General features: G+C 38.0%; 1 protein-coding gene across 1 annotated transcript in view; it reads left to right on the top strand.

Annotated features, from left to right (window-relative positions):
- LOC124794850 (RNA polymerase II-associated protein 1) overlaps positions 1-15,710 on the top strand; it is a 204,511-nt gene extending 188,801 nt beyond the window's left edge. Inside the window, exons 24-25 of the mRNA XM_047258515.1 lie at positions 14,998-15,128; positions 15,211-15,710. Of these exons, the coding sequence (XP_047114471.1) occupies positions 14,998-15,128; positions 15,211-15,246 (167 nt within the window). The 3' untranslated portion in view covers positions 15,247-15,710. The remainder of the gene's footprint in view (positions 1-14,997; positions 15,129-15,210) is intronic.
- Positions 15,711-21,516: the final 5,806 nt, after the last annotated feature.

Below are 21,516 nucleotides of genomic sequence, written 5' to 3'. Positions count from 1 at the left end.
TGACAAGATTGACTTATTCCAAAGATAGTGCAACATTCATTCAGTGAATGGTAGGTGGAAAAATGATTTGCACAGGAATAATACATCCTTATCTAATGCATAGAATGGCATGCACTATTTAGCAGGTTTCAATTTCAGTAAGCTTCCATCAGAACTGAAAAAAACTGAGTGATAAATTCCAAGTGTTCAAATCCAAATTGCAAAGTTGCCTTGTGGCACACTCCCATACAGAAGTTCTGTACAGAAGTGCCTCATAATGGTTATGAACTTTTCTCACTAATGTGTTATTTGTCCTTGTACTCTCTTTTTGTGTGTGTTTCAACTTGTTTATGTATTTTTTTTAAATTTAAATCAGTATTCTGTAAACACTGTAAGCCTACTGGTTCCTTCCATGATGAAGTAGCTTTGGCTTGCATAGTCCTTCTTTCACATCTCCTGGTCAGTTGTTACATCATTAGGTGCTCTCAGACAAACCATTCTCTCTTATTTCACAACAGAATGTGAAATATTTTGTCCTCATTGGCAGGCTATTACATATCGGGTTTAATTTTATGAGTTAGAATGAAAGTGCTCACACATATAAGATTCATTGACCTACCTTATCAATTTAATTTTAAAAATTATAAATTATCTTGGTGGATTTGAGTTGCTTGTGTACTGTGACAAATACACTTTCTCCATTCCCTGTTAGCCTATTCTTTTGACATGCATTTAAATTTTCACCAAAAATCTCACTTCTGTCAGCTTCAGGTTTTAACCAGCTTTCTGTGTCTAATATAATGTGAGTTTCACAGCTTTTTAGGACCATTTCTAACTCAGGCACTTCGTTGCAAATGCTTTGACAGTAGGCCACTACAATTTTAATACTCTTGCCTGTGGGGGATGTTTCCTTGGATCTTATACTGATACTATGGGTCTCCTACAACCTGTGTTATCTGGACTGGACGGACTGTCACCTAATCTAAAAGATCATTGTGCACACACACACACACACACACACACACACACACACACACACACACACACACACACACACATTCACATATACACAAAATCAGCTACCTGGGTAACTGTCTCTAATATGTGATACACAGATGACCAATTTAGAGTTTCCTTACAGTTCTCAACCCTGTGGCACAAGTCCGGGAAGTCACCACCCAGGTGTCAAAAAACATGGTCTCTTGTTCAGGTCTTCCACTTGACACAGAACCAGTGCGCCAAGGTCTGTTCTGGTGGCAAAGCTACAGATTGTGAGCTTTGTTAAGCTGGTATTTTCAACCTTCTCTGCCAGTCACTGGAATAATTCAAGTATGACAGCAGAGCCCTGATGACAGGCATTGTTTGTCCATGTGCTCCACAATCTGCCATTGGCTACATCCTGTTCCCTAACTAGCTCTGCCAGAATAGCCTGTTTACAATGAAGAATGATGTCCCAGGGATACACACTGCCTGCACATGGTGTTCCTTCCTATCACTTTCTGCCGTTTCCATAAGGAGTACCATTATTCACTGGATGTTTGAACTGCTGTTGAGTAATAGACATTATCAGTCTGTATTTGCTTCACCTTGAAAAGGGACACATTACGTTTTCCAACATGTGAATTGAGTCTCACTGTCTCAGTTTCAGTGGAAATCAGCACTTCGAACTTGTTAGTTTTTGGGGATGGGTGTATCTTCCTGAGTTCTCCCTGAGTTCTACCATTGACACACCACTCACAGGCAAGTGGGCAAATAGTGATAGATCATGTATTTCCTGTAGAAGTGACAGTATCCACAGAAGAGCACAGTACTTGAACTACTATTAGTATCTCTAGTACATAACTCTCAGTAGCCCTCTCAACATACTCAGCTCCACAGCTTCCAATCATTTGGCAGTAGTCAGGACAATTTCCAGTTATATACGAACAGCATTTAACTCATCCCATGCCTGAGAACAGCATACACAGTGAGGATGCATGGCGACTGATGCAGTATTTTACAGATCAGTAAAAATGTATTACAATAACTAAAAAATTTAGTACAAAATTTACTGTTTCTGAAACGTTTTTCAGCTTATCATCACTAATAAATTCAATACACATGATGAATGCAGACAATTTACACCGAAGTGTCAAATAAACTGGTATAGGCATGCATATTCAAACACAGAGACATGTAAACAGGCAGAATATGGCACTGTGGTTGGTAGGTGAATGAATCTTATGTGTGTGAGCATTTTCATTTTAATTCATACAATTAAACCTAATATGTTATAGCCTGCCAATGAGGACAAAATATTTCACACTCTGTTGTGAATTAAGAGAGAATCGTTTGTCTGAGAGCAGCTAATGATGTAAAAACTGATAAGGGGATGTGAAAGAAGGACTATGCAAGCCAAAGCTACTTCACTATGGAAGTAGTCAGATCAGTTATTGCTGCTACAATGGCAGGTTATCAAGATTTAAATCAATTTGAATGTGGTGGTATAGTCGGCACATGATGAATGGGACATAGCATCTCCAAGGTAGCAATGAAGTGGGGATTTTCCCATACGATCATTTCATGAGTGGACCGTGAATATCAGGAATAACATCAAATCTCTGACATCATTGCAGCCAGAAAAAGATTCTGCAAGAACGAGAGCAATGATGACTGAAGAGAATCGTTCAACGTGATGGAAGTGCAACCCTTCTGCAAATTGCTGCAGATTTCAACGCTAGGTCATCAACAAGAGTCAGCTTGTGAACCATTCAACGAAACATTATTAATATTGGCTTTGTGGGCCGAAGGCCCACTTGTGTACTCTTGATGACTGTACGACACAAAGCTTTACGGCTTGCCTAGGCCCATCGACACCAACATTTGACTGTTGATGACTGGAAACACGTGGCCTGGTCAAACGAGTCTTGTTTCAAATTATATCGAGCAGATGGATGTGTACAGGTACGGGGACAACTTCATGAATCCATGGACCCTGCATGTCAGCAGGGGATAGTTCAAGCTGGTGGAGGCTTTGTAATGGTATGGAGTATGTGCAGTTGGCGCTATATGGGACCCATGATACATCTAGATATGACTCTGACAGGTGACACGTATGTAAGTAACTTGCCTGATCACCTGCATCTATTCATGTCCATCATGCAATCCGATGGACTTGAGCAATTCCAGCATGACAATGCAACACCCCACACATCCAGAATTGCTACAAGGTGGCTCCAGGAACACTCTTCTGAGGCCGGCCGGAGTCGCCGTGTTTCTAGGCACTACAGTTTGGAACTGCGAGACCGCTACGGTCGCAGGTTCGAATCCTGCCTTGGGCATGGATGTGTGTGATGTCCTTAGGTTAGTTAGGTTTAATTAGTTCTAAGTTCTAGGCGACTAATGACCTCAGAAGTTAAGTCGCATAGTGCTCAGAGCCATTTGAACTCTTCTGAGTTTAAACGCTTCTGCTGCCCATCAAACTTCCCAGACATGAACGTTATTGAGCATTCTGGGATGCCTTGCCTCGTGCTGTTTAGAAGAGATCTCCACCCCCTCATACTCTTATTGATTTATGGACAGCCCTGCAGGATTCATGGTGTCAGTTCCCTCCAGAACCACTTCAGACATTAGTCGAGTCCATGCCACATTGTGTTACGGCACCTCTGCTTGCTCCCTCACGGGGGTCCTACACGATATTTGGCAGGTGTATCTGTTTCTTTGGCTCTTCAGTATACATCACTGTTAAAAGAGAAGACTAACATGACATGATATGTTAGTTATTTACAGTAACTGTAAATTATAAATGCCAATTTCCTACAAAAGAGGTTTAGCACAACACTCATAATTTACAAAGATTCTTGAAAAAGTACTTTTGTAAGTTTCCTAAAACAACATTCATAACATACAAAAGCTCTCAAAAATCTATGTTTATTTCCACATATGTACGCTGAAATTCAGGGAGACTGATTCTTTGAATGATGATACTATTGCTAAAATTGTATAAATCACAAATGTTGATCTCATCTGATACTGTAGCTCAAAATACATTTTTGTGGCTTGTCATAAATGAAAATATACAACACATCATGACACAAATATGGGTTTGGTACAATCAAAATGTAACAGAAGTTTAAATTTATATCAATTGTTTAGAGCTAAGTTTTTGAGGCAGTTTTATCTGACACATATTATTTTACTTAGACACAAAGGAAATATCAGTATGTGGGTTGTGTACATAAATATAAGTAAATAATGTGCAAATTGCATGGATTTTGCACCTAGCCTGTTTTGTGTCGCCTTTTACACTAGTGTGCCAAACATGAATACTGCAGCATGTCCTCTGCTCAGGGTGGTTTAAAATAATTTAAGCCTCCGAACAACATCTTAAAATTTTTGTTTACATCTTCTGACATTATTTGCTTTCTTAAGACATATGTTAGGTAGCACTTCCTAGCATGAAACATGCGGAACATCATTCATTCGAGTACAAATTTCAATTGATTTGGTCCATGTTACACCATTATGATATGAGTCATTCTCTGCTGTTTACCTGTGAAACCACAGTGATAATCATTGCATCTTTTGGTATTGTACATATGCTGTTCAACTACAGTCTGACTCAACAATGCATATTTCATATAACAGCTGGTCTATCATTTCATTAGTTGAGTTGCACACAATCTCTATTGTACTATGTGTTTACAGTGCTTGTGCCCACTGCATTTACTGTTGCCAACTGTTTTGCAATGCTTCTCCTAGCTCTATTTACATCCTGTCACCTCTTGCACATTGAATATAATCATTTGTACGAGGTAAGAATTCTGCAGCACTGCACGTTTTGGAATTTGTATCCTGCATGACGTCTCTGTAAAGTTGCAAGTGACCGCCCATTTAAGAACAGTCATTCACATCTCCTCAGTAAATTTGTGTACATGGAAGCAATAAACACCAATGTCTTTTTTGGTTAATTTGGACACATATGTAACCATGGCCATGAATAATAATAAACTTGGTAATACTTCACTTACAAGGCCATACTTTTGTCATTTAACATTATTTGCCAAAACAGTTACATCTAAACACTTATATGGCAGATAAATAAATACAGGGATAGTTGTTTGTAATTAGTCCAGCTGCTCATGACAAAACAGGAATTATCCATACTAGTCCATTCGGTTTTAGGTAAGTTACTAATATATAAATTAAATCATACACCTTCTTAGTTGCAATGTTACAGTGTTTACCACCTGAAGTCCCTGCAGGCATGCTGCACTATGGAGAAACTTTATGCTAGCATCAGTAAATGTGAAGACACAATATACAAATGAAAAACCATAATAACTCCTGTACCTTCATACATAATAATGGTTATAATAAAATCACCATCTCTCAGACAAATTATGTGCACACACCAAATGTATCAGTGATTGTCATTTTCATTTGATATTCACAATGCTTTCCAAAATATTGCTGTCATTCTACTGTTTTGCAATAAATGCAAGCCACTCATTTGAATGTACTTCACTCACTTGCATTGCCATAGCCCTCGTAAGCTTTATGATTTCAGTTTTATGAATGACCCAAAGATTATGTGTTACTGTTAGTATGATGCATAGTATTACTGTCATTTTCTGCATATGTATAAGTTAACCATGAAATTTTGATGGAGGTCTTTGTAGCAATATAAACCTGTAATGCTCTTAGAGTTTAGAAAACATAACAGGTATGAGATGTGATCAAAAAGTAATGTGAATTTTTTAATTTAGTGGGCTTTATACATCTGATCTTGTTTGGCACACATATTCTTGATACATGTTTGAATTTTCGGCTTTTTGAATTTTTTTAGTTTATTGTTGATAGTCGAGAAGGTTATACAAGTTTTTGAGTGCTCAATGAAAAAGATGGATCAAAGAATTTGCATTAAATTTTGCTTGATAAATGGAGTAAAATGCAGCACTACATACAAAATGTTGACTGTGGCTATTGGCAAATCTACTACGAGTAAGACAAAAGAGTTTATGAGCGATATAAATGCTTGAAAGAGGGTCGAGAAGACACTGAAGACAACAACCATCTTGAACACTCTAGCACATCAATTACTGAAGACAATGTGGAAGAAATAAAGAACACAGTTCTGGAAAATTGCCGAATCACCGACAGAGAGGTTGCTGAAGATGTCAGGATATCCTTTGGCTAATTCGCATTTATCTTTTTTTTCCCAGATGTTTCGGGCTCAAAATGTGTAGCAGAAAAGTTTGTTACGAAACTGTTGAATTTCAACCAAAAATGATGTTGTGTAGATATCGCTCAGGAATTGCTGAATGAAGCTGACAATGATCCAGAAAGTCTAAAGAAGATTATAACAGGTGACACAATGTCAGCGTATGGGTATGATGTCAAACCTGACGCCCAATTGTACCAATGGGAACTGCCTTCCCAACGAAAACCGCCTAAAGAGCCAAGACTGAAAAAAAAAAATTGATGAGTTCGATCACATGTGAACCTCCTTCTTACCATTTCCTTTGATTACAATGGGATAGTGCATTATGAATACCTGCCTTATGGTCAATAAAGAATACAACCTGGAAGAAGTTATACAACATTTGTGTGGAGCAATCTGAAGTAAATGATCAGAATTGTGGCAGAACCACTCATGAAAATGGCATCACGATAATGCTCCTGCTCACGCTTCAGTGTTTATTTGTGATATTTTGGCAAAAAGAAGACATAATGTTGCCTCAGCCACCATCTTCGTTCAACATGTCTCCCTGACCCTTGTTTTTATTCCTGAGGCTGATGGGAACATTTAAAGGACATTGTATTGCCTTTATTGATGAGATAATAAAAACAGATCACTGAAGGAACTTAACACCCTAACAAAAGGGGACAAAGTTGATGTTGATGAAGGAATAAGGTCTCTTTCAGGAAAACAAACATTCCCTTTACTTCTTGATCATACATTCTACACTCCGTAATGAAGGTTTATCATAATAATGTATGCTCCAGAATACAACAGTCTCATTTCTCTTACGACTTCTGGTTTATCACGTTTCATATGTCCTTGTTGACCTACTGCTTTCTTCAGAAGTATGTAATTTTAATGGTTCATGTGATCTGACTTCCAGTTTGCATTCATAATCTGTGATGTCTTCTAGCTTTTTCTCAAATATATTGGCAAAATGCACCAAAACATTACACAGATCGATTCAGAATGCTGAAGTTACATTCCGTGGTGGACCAGTAACAGTACATACAACTTTTGATTGCATATGTTCGTAAAATTGTTCATGCCTTGAAAGAGATTCTACCATGCCAATCTATCTTTCAATCTTCTGCACAGAGCACAAATTTTCCTAATATAAAATCTATCTTTGTATTGCATTCATGAAGAAACCTTTTATCATAATTTCATGATCTCATAAATTTATTGCAGCCTGCCTATCTTATGTGTATACTCTGTCTGCTCTGTATAACATGCTTCTGCCATTAATTCTCCATGAATTTACCATAACAGCTGTACTTTGTATTCGTTGCTTACTCATGTTCTCTCAGCCAAGTTAAAGGGACTGTTACTGGTCAATTTTAGTTTTCATGATCTTTCTTACTCACCCTTTTTGTGGTTTGTTCATCAGATAACCACATCTCAGATGTTGCTGTTTGTATTCACACTGTCTTCTTCTTTGACCATCAGGAAATTAGTTTCTCTGGTAGTCCAGTAGCATCCGTTCTTCATAGGCTTTCCTGGCTTAATAAGTCTTGAAAGTCTGTCTGGCTTTTGCTGCCAGATCTTAAAATCAACTCAGTTCGATATTTCGGCAATCCAACTGTTTGCCATCTTCAGGAAAATGCTGCTTCTGTTGATGAGTCCTGCTGAGAACTGAGAATTCAGCATCTTCTGAAGATGGTGAGCAGTTGGATTGTCGAAATATCAAATAGAGTTGATTTTAGGATCGTGCAGCAAACCTGAAGAGACTTCAAGCATCTGTTCCCACAACCAAGTCTACTGCAGCCATCGCCATGACTCTCATGTTGGCATGGTAATTGCTGTGATTGATCATTTTTTATGTGCAGTATGCCGTTATACATGTGCACTGTGGAACTGTACTACTCTATTACATGCCTTAAGATTTGTGAATAATGTGCCACGTTTGCCCTTCAATCTTCCTCAAGCAAGTCCTGGTCCAGCATGGATAATAATTTTTCTCTAATCTCTAATCATAGATTTTCTTTTAGAATCCAGAGTATTTCTATCTGCATCATTTCTTATTCCTAATATTTAGCTTTGTTTAAATATTTTTCTGAAATGCACCCTCGCATTGCTCACTCTCAAGTTAAATGGTTCTGGATTTAACATCTCCTTCCTTAAGTTTTCCTGTGTGGGCTTGTAAGAGCACTACTTGAGGAAAACTTTCTGAAATCTTCATTCTGGTCTAATACTTCTAACCTGCAAGGGCTTAATCTCTTTTTGTATGTATCCACTGGAAAAATTAATTACTGATGCTCTGTCCAGCTTTGGAGTAGTATTCTCAAATGATCGAATAAATACAACAGGATCTGTATCCTTCTTCCCTGGTATGTATGTGTAGAAGTCAGTAGAGAAACATCCTATCCTCCATTTTGTGCTAAATTATCTATGAGAAACGTTCAGTAAATAATGCAATACATTTTTTTTCTGAAAGCAGGCAAGTTTTGTTCGTGATTCCACTACACCATGTTGTTCCCCATTCTTTTGGCTATAAAACCCTATTTTTCAACATAATCTCTGCTGAATGTGACGATCTCATGTCACTTTACTGGTAGGGCCTGTAGGTCTGCATGGTACCACTCTACTGGTCGACGTCAGAGGCAACATCTTGCTGCAGTGATAAAAATTTTCATGATCAGCCTTGTGACACACAAGCAATTCCACACAGATGGTCCTTCATTGCTCTTTATACTCTTCCCGGGAATAGCCAAAATTTTTTCTGGCTATCCTACCTTTTCTGAACTTTTTGATGGTTTTTATCTTGTACTAGTACAGTTATCTTAATTAACATTTCTATTTGTGCTTCAATCGTATTGCCCTTCGTCTGCATGAATTGAGTTTCTGTAGTTTGTTGTTCACTTTTACCACCAATTGAGTTTTAGCAATGTCTGTGATTTTTACAAATGATTAATCATATTCTGTTTTCTCTTAAAAACTTTATTTTTAAAAAAATGTAACGCTCGAAACACACAATTTAAATTAAATGCACAGAAGCAAGCTATAATGGCGTATGTCGCAATCAGTTTTTGATGTCAACAAAGTGGCTGATTCCGTAAACCACAATTGCTGAAAATGATGAACTAATGCTATGTTCTTACATGCTAAGCATAAAATCAGAAAATTTGCAAGAAAGCTTTTTGCATTTGCTTGCTACTAAATAAACAGTTCTAAAGAAATTGTTCAGGTTGCATGTGTTTCATATCTCTTACCAGTTGCATTTTTCATGAACCTGGTTTTTTCCACTCAACACATTCCATATTTTTGTCCTATTAATTTAGTCTGAGTCCTATGCAGTTTACATGTAAGATAAAACTTCACAGATATTAGTTCACTTTTAAGAAATTTCTATAATTTTAAAAAAGTAAAAAAAAAAAAAAATAATCTGATAGTTGCATGTATACAAGTCATTTAAATCATGTGTTACCAGATTTCACATTCCTGCATTAATTTTTAAATCTGTAGCTCATCTAAGACAAACCACTCTCTTTTATTTGACAACAGAATGTGAAATATTTCATTACTCAGTGATAACAGTAAGAGTTTGAGTTTATGAACTAAAATGGGAAAGCTGATACACACAAGATTTGCTCATCCAATTGACTTGCTTAATTTCGAAAATCGTAATTGCCTGTTCTTGGAAATGGCTACTTCCTCTTACATTAAGTCACTACAAAAGTGTTAGATATTTTGTCTATAATGTTTTATATTCTTATCAGTTTATTGTCTCTGAAATGAAACAGCAGCACAGAAAATAAACCAGTAAAGTAAAATAATTAATCTCTAGCTGAAAAAAAAGACAACAAAAAATGATGGGTCAGATTCAGTGGGTCTCGAGATCCATTAAGTTCTTTGAAAACTATGGGAGTGAGATACTACTTACTCTACGGAACATGGTAAATAGAAAAAAAATGATGACTGGTTCAATACAGTGGTCTTTGCTCCTACTGGCTGCTACATAACAATTTCTCCAAAACTTTAGGAAAAGAAGTTTGGCCTGTAGGACTTACAACTTTCTTCTTCAAAATAATCTTGTTTGCTATCTCCCATAATGTTGGTGTTCTGTGCTGCAGGAGACATGCATTGATAAATTGACTGAAATATGGACTAATTTGCACATGAGCAGCTTGTAGAACTTCTGCAGGAATGCGATCTGGACACAGAAATTTCATAGCCTTTAGTTTCAGTGCTGCTTCTGATTTTCTTCCTCTACAAATGGACACACTATTCCACCATCTTGATGTTAAGTCACATTCAGGATTAAGTTTTCTTTCTATACATATTATGTTCCACAGACCAAAGTGAAGATTCTGTGCTACACACCTCTTCTTGTTATCCATTCTTACTTGCCGCAAACTCTCTTTAAATTATTGCCTCAGATTCCTGTACCATTCCTACTGTAAGCTTTTTCTTCCATAGTGCAGCTTGTTTTGATAAAATCTTTTTGTTCGTCAGACCTCTTTTGTTAATCTCTGGAGACCTGCGTTCCATGAAGTTAGCCAGCTCAATCAAGTATGACAAATGGCCTATTGGTTTCTGTCTCAGGTTCCTTGGCCAAGATTTGTTTGATAATTTTTCTGACGTTTTGCTGATATTGTCAAAGCTCCATCATCAGCTACATCACTAGTAATGGAGGGTGAAGCTTTGACAATGCCATCCCCTTGTGGTCGTGAAACATTAGAATAATTATCAAACAAACATCGGCCAAAGAACTCAAGGCAGAAGCCAACAGGCAATTTGTCAACAAGTAGTCGTGAAAGCCTTAATAATTTTGCCGATTAAGTGTGCCTGACTGCCAATATTGCTTGTATTGTGTTCTGACTCGGTCTTTCGCTTTTGTGTCAATATTGTAACTAATGTCTACAGGCCCTATCAGAAAATATCATTTCTCAATTGGTTCCAGTCAGTATTTCTTGTATAATACTGTATTTTTTCCTTTGTATCTTCTTATACCCACAATTCTGCAACTTTCAGAGTAATCAGTTATGACCGTATGTAGTAACACCGCTCTTCAGTGTCCAAATCTCAATCAATTCAGCTGCATGTTTAATTACTCTTATGATGACTATCTCCAACTGTGCACCTGCTCTGCCTTTGAATATGGTTCTGCCTTTGAATATGGTTCTGCCTGTGTTGAACACCTCATTTTAAACTCTATTATGACATCCAGCAGTAGTATCTGGGTTTTTCCTTGTACTATACTGTGCCATAGTGGAGACCACATTTGCATCCATTGCACAAATAGCACTTTCCTTTGACCAGGGTGACTAGCATCATAAAATTTATGTAATTACTCACCTGTGATGCAGGTGAACTGGAAGTACATTACTACAATTATACAGCTTCAAAAGTTCGCCACAGTATTGTGCACTTTTAAATCTGAGTTATATTTACTGAAGTTGACGACCACAGTCATTATTTTTGCTCTTTTTGATGACCTGTCCAGTGTGTGGCTTTCTGAAGCTCTCATAGACACAAAATTTTGGTTTTCAATTCCTCATAAACTTTCTATGCTCATGGATGTTGCTTCGACAACTCATACCATTTGAATGTATTATTTCTACATTCCTTCTGCCCATCTGTGGTTAATGGGGGATGTCAATGTCATAAACTATATTTCATCTACTAAAAATACTAAGCAGTAGAGTTCCCAGGAGTTCTGGAGTAATTGGAAGATCTTTTGCCACTAACTGAAAACTACTGACAGCACCAGATACATGAACTGTTATAAATTCCCCTTTAGATTGTTTGGTTCGGATTATATTTCTGAATACTTATTTCAGATTCAATGCATCTTTCAGTTGGGCAAGACAAATTGTGGCTTTCATGCTCCTCATACATTTTTAATGGATCTGTGACTTGGCCTCTGTTTATTCCAGTTTTACCATCTGAAAGCATTTAAGTGTTCTCTTTAGTTTCCTTTGCAATACTTACTGTGTGTCCTTGAATCTTTAGCTGACACATTGCCCACATTTTATAAAACATGACTGTATACAAATTTATTTAAAAACATTCTTTTTGATTTTTGAATATACCATATAATACAGAATTCACTTCTGAACAAATTGTGACAATAATATTTAATTTTTGCAGTATTTTTGAACAACTACTACTAACGTGTTACAAATTAGTTAATGCAGCCTGTTAATTTTGTTGCTGCATAGTTGCACTGGATCATATGGTGCATTTTCTGGTTTCCATTTAAAAGACCTAAAATTGTTGCCAAGGATAGTTTTGTACGAGGCAAAGCTCCTGTACACATCATCACATGGTGTCACAGGAGCATATTTGGAGATGGCGAGGTTACTACAGGCCAGCTTTGGTTCATTGTCTTCAAATGTGGTGGCATTCCCAGAAAGACTGTCATTAATTTTGCACATTGTAGAATAATCTAATGATTATGTCTAACTAGAAGTCTGTAATATGTGTATATCGAATTAGCTTATTTTAAATTGGTCTAAACTTGTAAATACTTTGACATGTCCTATATCCTTTAAAAAGAGACCTATGGATGAATAAAGCTGCTGCTGCTGCTACTACTACTACTACTACTACTACTTCTACAGAACAGTTTGTAATTTGTTGTTCACTTTGTCAGCCACATTGACAATGAGCTCAACACAACTCTCTCTGTGCATGTTGCACAATATCCAGTACCAGCAGCTTACAGTCATGTGATGGCTTACCACTGAAAAATTGTCATTGTTGTATGCCAAGTCTCAAGACAAGGTATCTGTAAAGACTTCTTTCACAGTATCGATAGCACTTGATTCATTGCTATAAGTCTCACAAAAGATTGTCTTTAATTCTGTGTACTAAGCAACACTAAGCCAAGAATCCCACATGTAAGAACAGGCCGAGGGAGGAGAGGCAGTGAAGGAGCTTAGTCCTGAATTTCTGCACCTGTATTGGAGCTTTCACATAGATTTTTCTGCCAAAGGAAATTAATTTTTTCACATCAGGGTAATTTGATCGCACCTTTTCTGCAACCTTGTGCAATACATGTACTAGGCAAATGGTGTACTCCATTCAGGGGTAGAGAGTCTGAAGCCCTGTGTCTACTTCAGCCTTGTGTGAAGCACCATCTGGTGTTGTTGTTGTTGTTGTTGTTGTTGTGATGATCTTCAGTCTGAAGACTGGTTTGAAGACTGGTTTCCATGCTACTCTCTCCCATGCTAGCCTCTTCATTTCTGAATAACTATTCCAACCTACATCCTTCTGAATCTGCTTACTGCTTTCCTTTCTTGGTGCCCCTCTACATTCCAATATCCTTGTTTTGCATTTGTATCTTCCTTTCAAGACACTGTCCATTCCATTCAACTGCTCTTCCAGGTCCTTTGCTTTCTCGACAGAGTTAGAGCATCGTTGTCAAGCCTCAAAATTTTTATTTCTTCTCCCTGAACTTTAATGCCTGCTCCAAATTTTTCTTTTGTTTCCTTTACTGCTTCTTTTCTTTCATGCTCCTTAACACTTATAACTGCTGTCTTCATTTCTGTACAAGTTGTAAATAGTCTTTTGCTCCCTATTTTACCCCTACTACTACATTCAGAATCTCAAAGAGATTATTCCAATCAACATTGCCAAAAGTTTTCTATAACTCTTAACCTATCTTCTGAGATAAGTGGTAGGGTCAGTATTGCCTGGTGTGTTTCTACATTTCTTTGAAATTCAAACTGATCTCCCTAAAGTCAGCTTCTACCAGTTTTTCCATTCTTCTGTAAAGAATTTGTGGTAGTACTTTGCAACCATTACTTATTACACTGATAGTTCCATAATTTTCACACCTGTCAGCAACTGCTTTCTCTGTAATTGCAATTATTACATGCTTCTTGAAGTATGAAGATATTTCACCTGTCTCCTACATATTGCACACTGGATGGAAGAGTTTTGTCATGGCTGGCTCTCCCAAAGCTATCACTATGCTGTTCATAGTAGCTTACCCAAATTCCTATTTTCATATTCATTATTAAAACCCCCTCCTGGATTACACCTGCATGGCCATCTGTTACAAACAACGAAACGTTGTCTCCGTCCATACCCTCACGCCACACTCACTCCATAGAGTTGTGAAATGAAGTGGCTGTTGTTGAGTTGTTTACTCTCTTGAGAGCTTCACATATTAGGAAGAACATTTCTCCAGGATTGTCAACATTTAGAACATTAACAACAGCATTTGCAACATATGCCAACCTACGTAAGTGGTTTCATCTAAGGGCACTCAAGACATTTTGGTCAGCAACACTAATTCGTAGTTTGTTGAGCACCTCCTCGTAGGAAACAAATAAATAGTTATCAATATAAATTCATCTAGAACTGGATGTGTATTGTACTTCTCAAAAAACTGTCTGAAGCTTGGATTCATGGGCTTCTCCAGTGGGATGTGGGATCATTTCTCACAAGTCCTTGAAGAATGATTGCTCAGTTCAAGGTGGACCTGCCTGCTCAGATAACAGCATTTGTCTGCCATGGTTTTCAGCATTTCTCTTCAAACAACAGCTGTGTTTGACAGTATTACAATGTTTTTGCATACTGAAGCATTTTTCTGCACTAACTTTAACTTCACGTAATTCACAAAATACAATTTGCCATCAGTGCTGAAGAACTTCTCTCGATAGTTAAGAATGAAACCTCGCAACTTCATACTGTTGGAGAACTTTACTTTTGGAACGTTGAACCAGGCTGAATAGTGTGACATTTAGTATATGTATTTATGTTTTCACCTTGAAAATTGAGTAACAATTCATTATGGCAGGAGCTTGAGTGTGGCATATCACAATCAGTTTGTCTTCCTGCAGGAGTTGTGCAAGAAAAGTGGAGTCCTGTACTATACAGAGTGGCTGTTCATCATGTTTCTACATATTTAAAACAGAATGACAACATTTTGGCCCATCAATTGAATGAAAAAATTTTGAAACTTGGAAACAAAGTAAGTATTTCATTGATCTGAGGCTGTTTATTTTTGTGTACCCCTTTTTAAATTTGTTTTAATATTCTTCATTTTATTACAGCAGCTTCAGTCAGTACTTCTGAATTATGGAACATGAAGTGAAACTGGAGGGTATTACTTCTTGACCATTTGGTTTAATGAGCACAATTTCCTATGAGATTGTTTTTAACTATGTAACCTCTGATTTGTAATTATTGATAACTGTATATATTGTAAATGTTTATACTGACAGTGGTCATTGAATTTTTATTTTTGCTAAATACAATCAGTGCAGATGAAACTGGAATGAAGAAGTGAAGTATATTGCAACAAGTGTTACCTTTTTTGCCGGAAATCCTGGCTGATACTTAATGACAATACCAGAAAGACCATATACATAAAACATCCTTCACCAACTTCACCTTCCAGTTCTTATTGGCTCCATCCTTGTGGAGAGCTACTAGCACCACCATGTTGGTGATGCCCTGTCAGACAACTTTATTCGAGAGACTGGAGTATGACAAGTGTAGCATAGTTTGCAATAGATATCAGGAACTCCATTAAAATTTCATTGTTTGTGTATTATTTGTCATTTTTTATTCTGCATCTGATCTTAAAACCACCATGCAGCAATTACAGCTGATCATCCAGAAGAATGGAAACATGAGGTAGTACAACTGTTTTAGGTTCTCATCAGAGAACAGTGTTAGTGTGAATTTTTGCTTTCAAATTGCTGTTTTAACTATTAAGGGCTCAAAAAGGGAGACAAGGTTTTGCTCCTGGGCTCGATACTTGACAAAACCTTCCTGGGAACTGCCCCTGAAAGACCCAATAATAAAGAGGATAAAATCATTGAAAATTTTGGAATGCCTCAGCAGAAAGAAGTGAGAGTCCAGACAGGTCATATCTTCAACAGTTAGCCCCCTGTTACACGATGTGCATAAATTGTACACCTATGCACCAGCGCCCCAAGTGTGCCTGTCTGTAACTACGGACTGGTTCACAAAGACCTATTACACCATCAACCCATGACATACCCCTCGCACATGCACAGTAGACAGTAATAATGCACGAAATGCAAATAGGACTGTCTGATCTCTTGTAAAATCATTTGTTCTTCTGCGAGAAACACAAGGGGGACCATGTGACATATTGGAACGTCAACCATTCAAATTATTTATGTGAGCTCAAGGGTCCAGTTTAATAAGAAATTGTTTTTTATCATTATTTGTTAGTTAATTGGTATTCTCTTATGTAGGTTATTACTGTTCTGAATTACAGACTCAACAGTTAGTTTTCTATTATGGCACTTAAGGGTATATCTAAATTTACATTTATACAGCATTTTGCGCATGGGGGACCCACTTTTTTTTGTAGCTATTGCCCTGGCAGTAAATCTTCGGATTAGGGCAGAACGACGATGAAAACAAAAAGCCAAACGTTGTTGAGTTTGACCTTGGCTGAAAAGAAGGGATGAAGGCAGCGGATTATATACACCGCTTAAGAAAGAACTGAGGCCCAAAGATCCGCAAGAATTTCGAAGCTTCATGAGGATGGACATGGCCTATTTCGAGAGGCTGCTGTCTATGATAGAAGGTGGGATTAGCATGTATGACACAGTCATGAGAGAGGATGTCTCACATTCTCAAAAGTAAGAATTAAATCATATGTTTATACGTTTTGTGGTCATACCATCTTAGATCATGAGTAAAATACCAGTAAGTGCCCTGTTATGATGCAGGCAGGTTGTAACATTCCTGGTGACTTGGGAATCTTGTATGAGTCTGGATTTTAGCCACAGAATAGCACAGTCCACCATTTCAGAAGTTGTGGATGTATGCACTCCAATTTGCAACACTTCAAAGGACCAATACTTAAAGGTGCACTTGTGTTATTTTTCAAAGTTTGGGAAAATTATATATGCTACTGAGGGTTTTGCAGTCCTCATCTATCGCACTGGGCCAAACTGCAGGAACTTTCTTGCCTATCACTGCAAGTTTCTCTTTTCTGCCATGCTGAAATAAAACAAGAGATGCAAACAAATCAAACATGAACTTAACATAAGCTAAGGCATTATGATACATATCGAAAATCGCCATGTAACATTAGATGCATATTACTCAGAAAGAAACGATTGCCGACTGGGAAAGAAAGCTTTTTGTGCATTTATGAAAACATACTTACTGAAAAAATGTGGAAAATCCCCAACATGAAAACCTGAAATTTGCCACTAGCTACCTAACAATAATCAAATAACAAGCAGAAGGCACTGCAGTACCCCCTTCTGCACATGCACGAGTTATTGCTGCCTCGTGTGCACGCGCAGATTGAAGGCAGTTTAGAACTGCTGTTTATTCTGGCGTGTGGATAATGTGCCTGCTAATTTTCGTAGTTTCACCTGTTCTACCGCTAGATGGCTGTCACACTAAACCAGTACCATTCATCGTGGATCGTCATGTAATACCCACTGTATACAGAGCATCTGTATAACTCTGAGCAGCATTTATTCATGGACCAACATGAGACTCCAATTTCAAGATCCTAGATTTTGTCCACCACTAGAGTACCAGTCTTTTTTTTTTTAACAGGATCCTATCCAGATCAGCCAGTTTTGAGTATGTGTGTGAACTAACAATCCAAATATGGTGTCTCCTCCCAGAAAAACATCCTGAGAACATTAGCAATGCCTCTGTCATTAGCATTTAGTGTGGTGGATAGTCCTAATTTTGAACAGAAACTGGTCGCAAATGACCAAGCCATTTGAGATCTTTCCTAAAAACTGGATCATAGGTTTGGATTATTAGACCTGTGGATAAGGAGGCTGGAATGGAACAAACAGCCAACTTGATCTCTCCATATAAGTGATATTAGAATCAACAGAGTGCAAGAAATCTTATAATCCGGGTTAAATTTTTATAAGAGCATTTTCTTCAATTTTAAGACTGTTTCACAGGTTTATAAGCTTATGAAGCGGAATAAACTCTGCTGTTCAGCTGTTTTCTCTCACAGTACCTTCAAAGTTTGACTCCTGGAACAACTAACAAATTGTTATGCTGAGGTGTGCGGAGTCCTGAAGGTAATGGAACAGGTAAGAAGCCATTAAAATAGAAAGTGTCTCATCCATTTACTCTCTCAGTGCATTACAATGTATGCAGCAAATGCATCTCACACAAAAAGGACTCATATTCCCTAAGGTGCCTTACGGCAGTATCAAAACCAGTAAGGAGGTAGCATTTTGCTGGGCTGCAGGACACGTCAGGATATTGGGAAATGATGCAGGCGACAAAGCAGCCAAGGAAACATGTAATGAAGGCATTGTGAGCTATGGGAAGACAAGTGGTTGGAGGTGGTAAATAAGGAACTGTGCCCTATCAAATTGACTGCACAGCCTTGGCAGACCTCATGCCAGCTACATCGATGGAAGGAACTGATGCTTACAATGTTACGAATAGGGTACTGTCCACTGACACATAACTTTCCTCATTCAGCAGGACAATCCTCCAATATGTGAAGCTTGTGGGGTACCACTTTCAGTAAAACATATTTTATCTACATTTCTTTCATGAACTAACATAAGAGCAGCTTGGTTGTATACCCATCCACCATCCTAGCTGGCAATGACAACGGTGTAACACAGACTTCAATGTTTTGTGAATTTTAAGTCGTCCTACCCAAAGTGTTGGATGCAGGATGTCAGCCTGAGTGGAAAGCTCAGCCCTAGATTTTAATAACTAGTCAGCAATTCACATATTACATACCACAGTATCCCTGGTTGGCAACTTACAACTTATCCACCAACTGCACAGCAGAGAGCTGTGGTTTGTCACCCTGCTGAGATGCCTACAGCTCAGCCACAGCTCATTATGCCTGTGGCAGCCACTTTGGTACCTGATGGCATTACTCTCTGCCACTAGCTCGCCTACTGGAGCCCTGCAATACAAGTACGACTTCTCAGTACTCCTACACCACCCAGCAGCATGCCAGTCAGTCTTCGAGTGTGTGTGTCTGACATCAACAATTAACGAGTTTTATTCATCAAAGTGCAGTTCATGCCAGTCGGAACTAAAATGTTGACAGTGAAGCAAATAAATCTTTGCCTATGGCAGTGTTTCCTTACTTGTGACAGATTATGTACTCAAACTGTATCTTCAAGAACTGTTATCAATTAGTCCAGTTTCTCATCAGACCGAGACAATCTTTCAGTTGCATTCATTTGGAAGCTGGTCACTTGCTATTCAGTTATTGTGTATTCTCTGTGTTAATTGTAAAGTTCTATTGTTATGTTACCTGGACATATATCTCTTTTTGTAACATGCGTCACCTACACAATGGAATACAAAACAGGCAGATTTAGCATTTTTATTCAACTGATTCTTGTTCCTTACCTTACATAGGATGCCAAGTTAGGATCAGTTCAGTTTTATTCAACTACAGAGACACTAACACTTGCATGAAATTTTTCCAATATACTCTATTTTGTAGAGAGATAAGTAACTTTTTAAGTATCTTTACCCAATTTTCAAGAAAATTTTATGGGTTTTAGTAATGCAGCTATCTAAAAGCTACCCCAAACTCACCACTAATTAACCACCCACCAAGGGAAGAGAAAGTCAGTTATTTTAAGTGAGTGTTAAAGGACATTTTTACAAACAGCTGAGGGATTTTAATACATAACAAAGAAACTGATAAATTAATTTTATCACTGATCAACCACATATTTTTGTCTCGATTTTAGTGCTCCACCTACAGCAGGTATTGACAGAGATGCAGAGGCACTGCATCTGGCTACGACAGTCACCTGTGACTGAAAAAATGTGGAAAATCCCCAACATGAAAACCTGAAATTTGCCACTAGCCACCTGTAGGCCATGCATCTCGCTCAGGGATAGGGCAGCCAGCGAGCCACTCTCCTACATCTACACCTACATCTACATGGTTACTCTGCAATTCACACTTAAGTGCCTGGCAGAGGGTTCATCAAACCATTTTTATACTACTTCTCTACCATTACACTTTCGAATGGCGCGTGGGAAAAAGGAACAAATAAATCTTTCCGTTTGGACTCTGATTTTTCGTACTTTGTTATGATGATCATTTCTCCCTTCACAGGTGGGTATCAACAAAATACTTACGCATTCGGAAGAGAAAGTTGGTGATTGAAATTTCATAAATAGGTCTCACCGCAAAGAAAACTGCCTTTGTTTCAGTGACTGCCACCCCAACTCGCGTATCATATCAGTGACACTCTCACCCCTATTGCGCGATAACATGAAACGAGCTGCCCTTCTTTGCACTTATTTGATGTCCTCCATCAATCCTGCCTGGTAAGGATCCCATGCCACGCAGCAATATTCCAGCAGAGGACGGACAAGTGTAATGTAGGCTGTCTCTTTAGTGGGTTTGTCGCATCTTCTAAGTGTTCTGCCAACAAAGCTCAGTATTTGTTTCGCCTACCCCACAATATTATCTATGTAGTCTTTCCCATTTTAGTTGCTCAGAATTATAATTCCTAGGTATTTAGTCGAATTGACCGCCCTTAGATTTGTGCCATTTATCGTATACCCAAAATTTATCGCATTTCTTTTAGTACCCTTGTTGATGACCTCTCACTTTTCTTTGTTTAGTGCCAATTGCCACTTTTCGCACCATACAGAACTGCTTTCTAGATCGTTTTGTAATTGGAATTGATCGTCTGATGATTTTACTAGATGGTAAATTACAGCGTCACCTGCAATCAACCTAAGGGGGGTGCTCACATTATACTACTGTACCATGCCACATGAAGTTCTTTGATTATTATAATATCACTGCAACTCTGGGGATGGACAAAAATGCAGTGTGCAGTTTTCACAAATTACTCAATTAGTTTCTGAACTGTCTTGTTTTCACTAATGGTTTACATTCAGTGAGCAGCTTATGATAATCATTGTTCTGTTTATGTTTTATGCTTTTGCACTGGACATGGACATAAAGACATAATGAGACAGTCTGAAAAAACCATTAATATGTTTTCCTAGGGAATTGTCACAGAAATTTTTACTTGTGAGATAAACATCATTGAAGCCATGAGATGTGTATATTCATATCCGGCAAGGGCACTAATGACCACAAAAATGCATGCACACGCAGGGAGACAGCAGAAGTACTACTATATTTATTTTTTTATGTCATTTCACCTCCTTGTCTGTGATTTGGAGGGGGGGGGGGGGGGGAATGGGGGATGAAGAAAGTACAAGCTATCTTCTATATAGTCAGTCAGCAATGTGTCCCACTTCTGTTAAGGTAATGCACTCACTGGTTGTTACTCACCTGTGCAATAATGAGATATTTAACCGTCAACTGACATATTCTGTGATTATTCTATGGCATCTGACTACGTCATTCATAA

Source organism: Schistocerca piceifrons, chromosome 4, assembly GCF_021461385.2.
Source record: "Schistocerca piceifrons isolate TAMUIC-IGC-003096 chromosome 4, iqSchPice1.1, whole genome shotgun sequence".
In the NCBI taxonomy this organism is placed as follows: domain Eukaryota; kingdom Metazoa; phylum Arthropoda; class Insecta; order Orthoptera; family Acrididae; genus Schistocerca; species Schistocerca piceifrons.
Note: the sequence above shows the minus strand (reverse complement) of the source record. Positions and strands in the feature narration are given on the sequence as shown.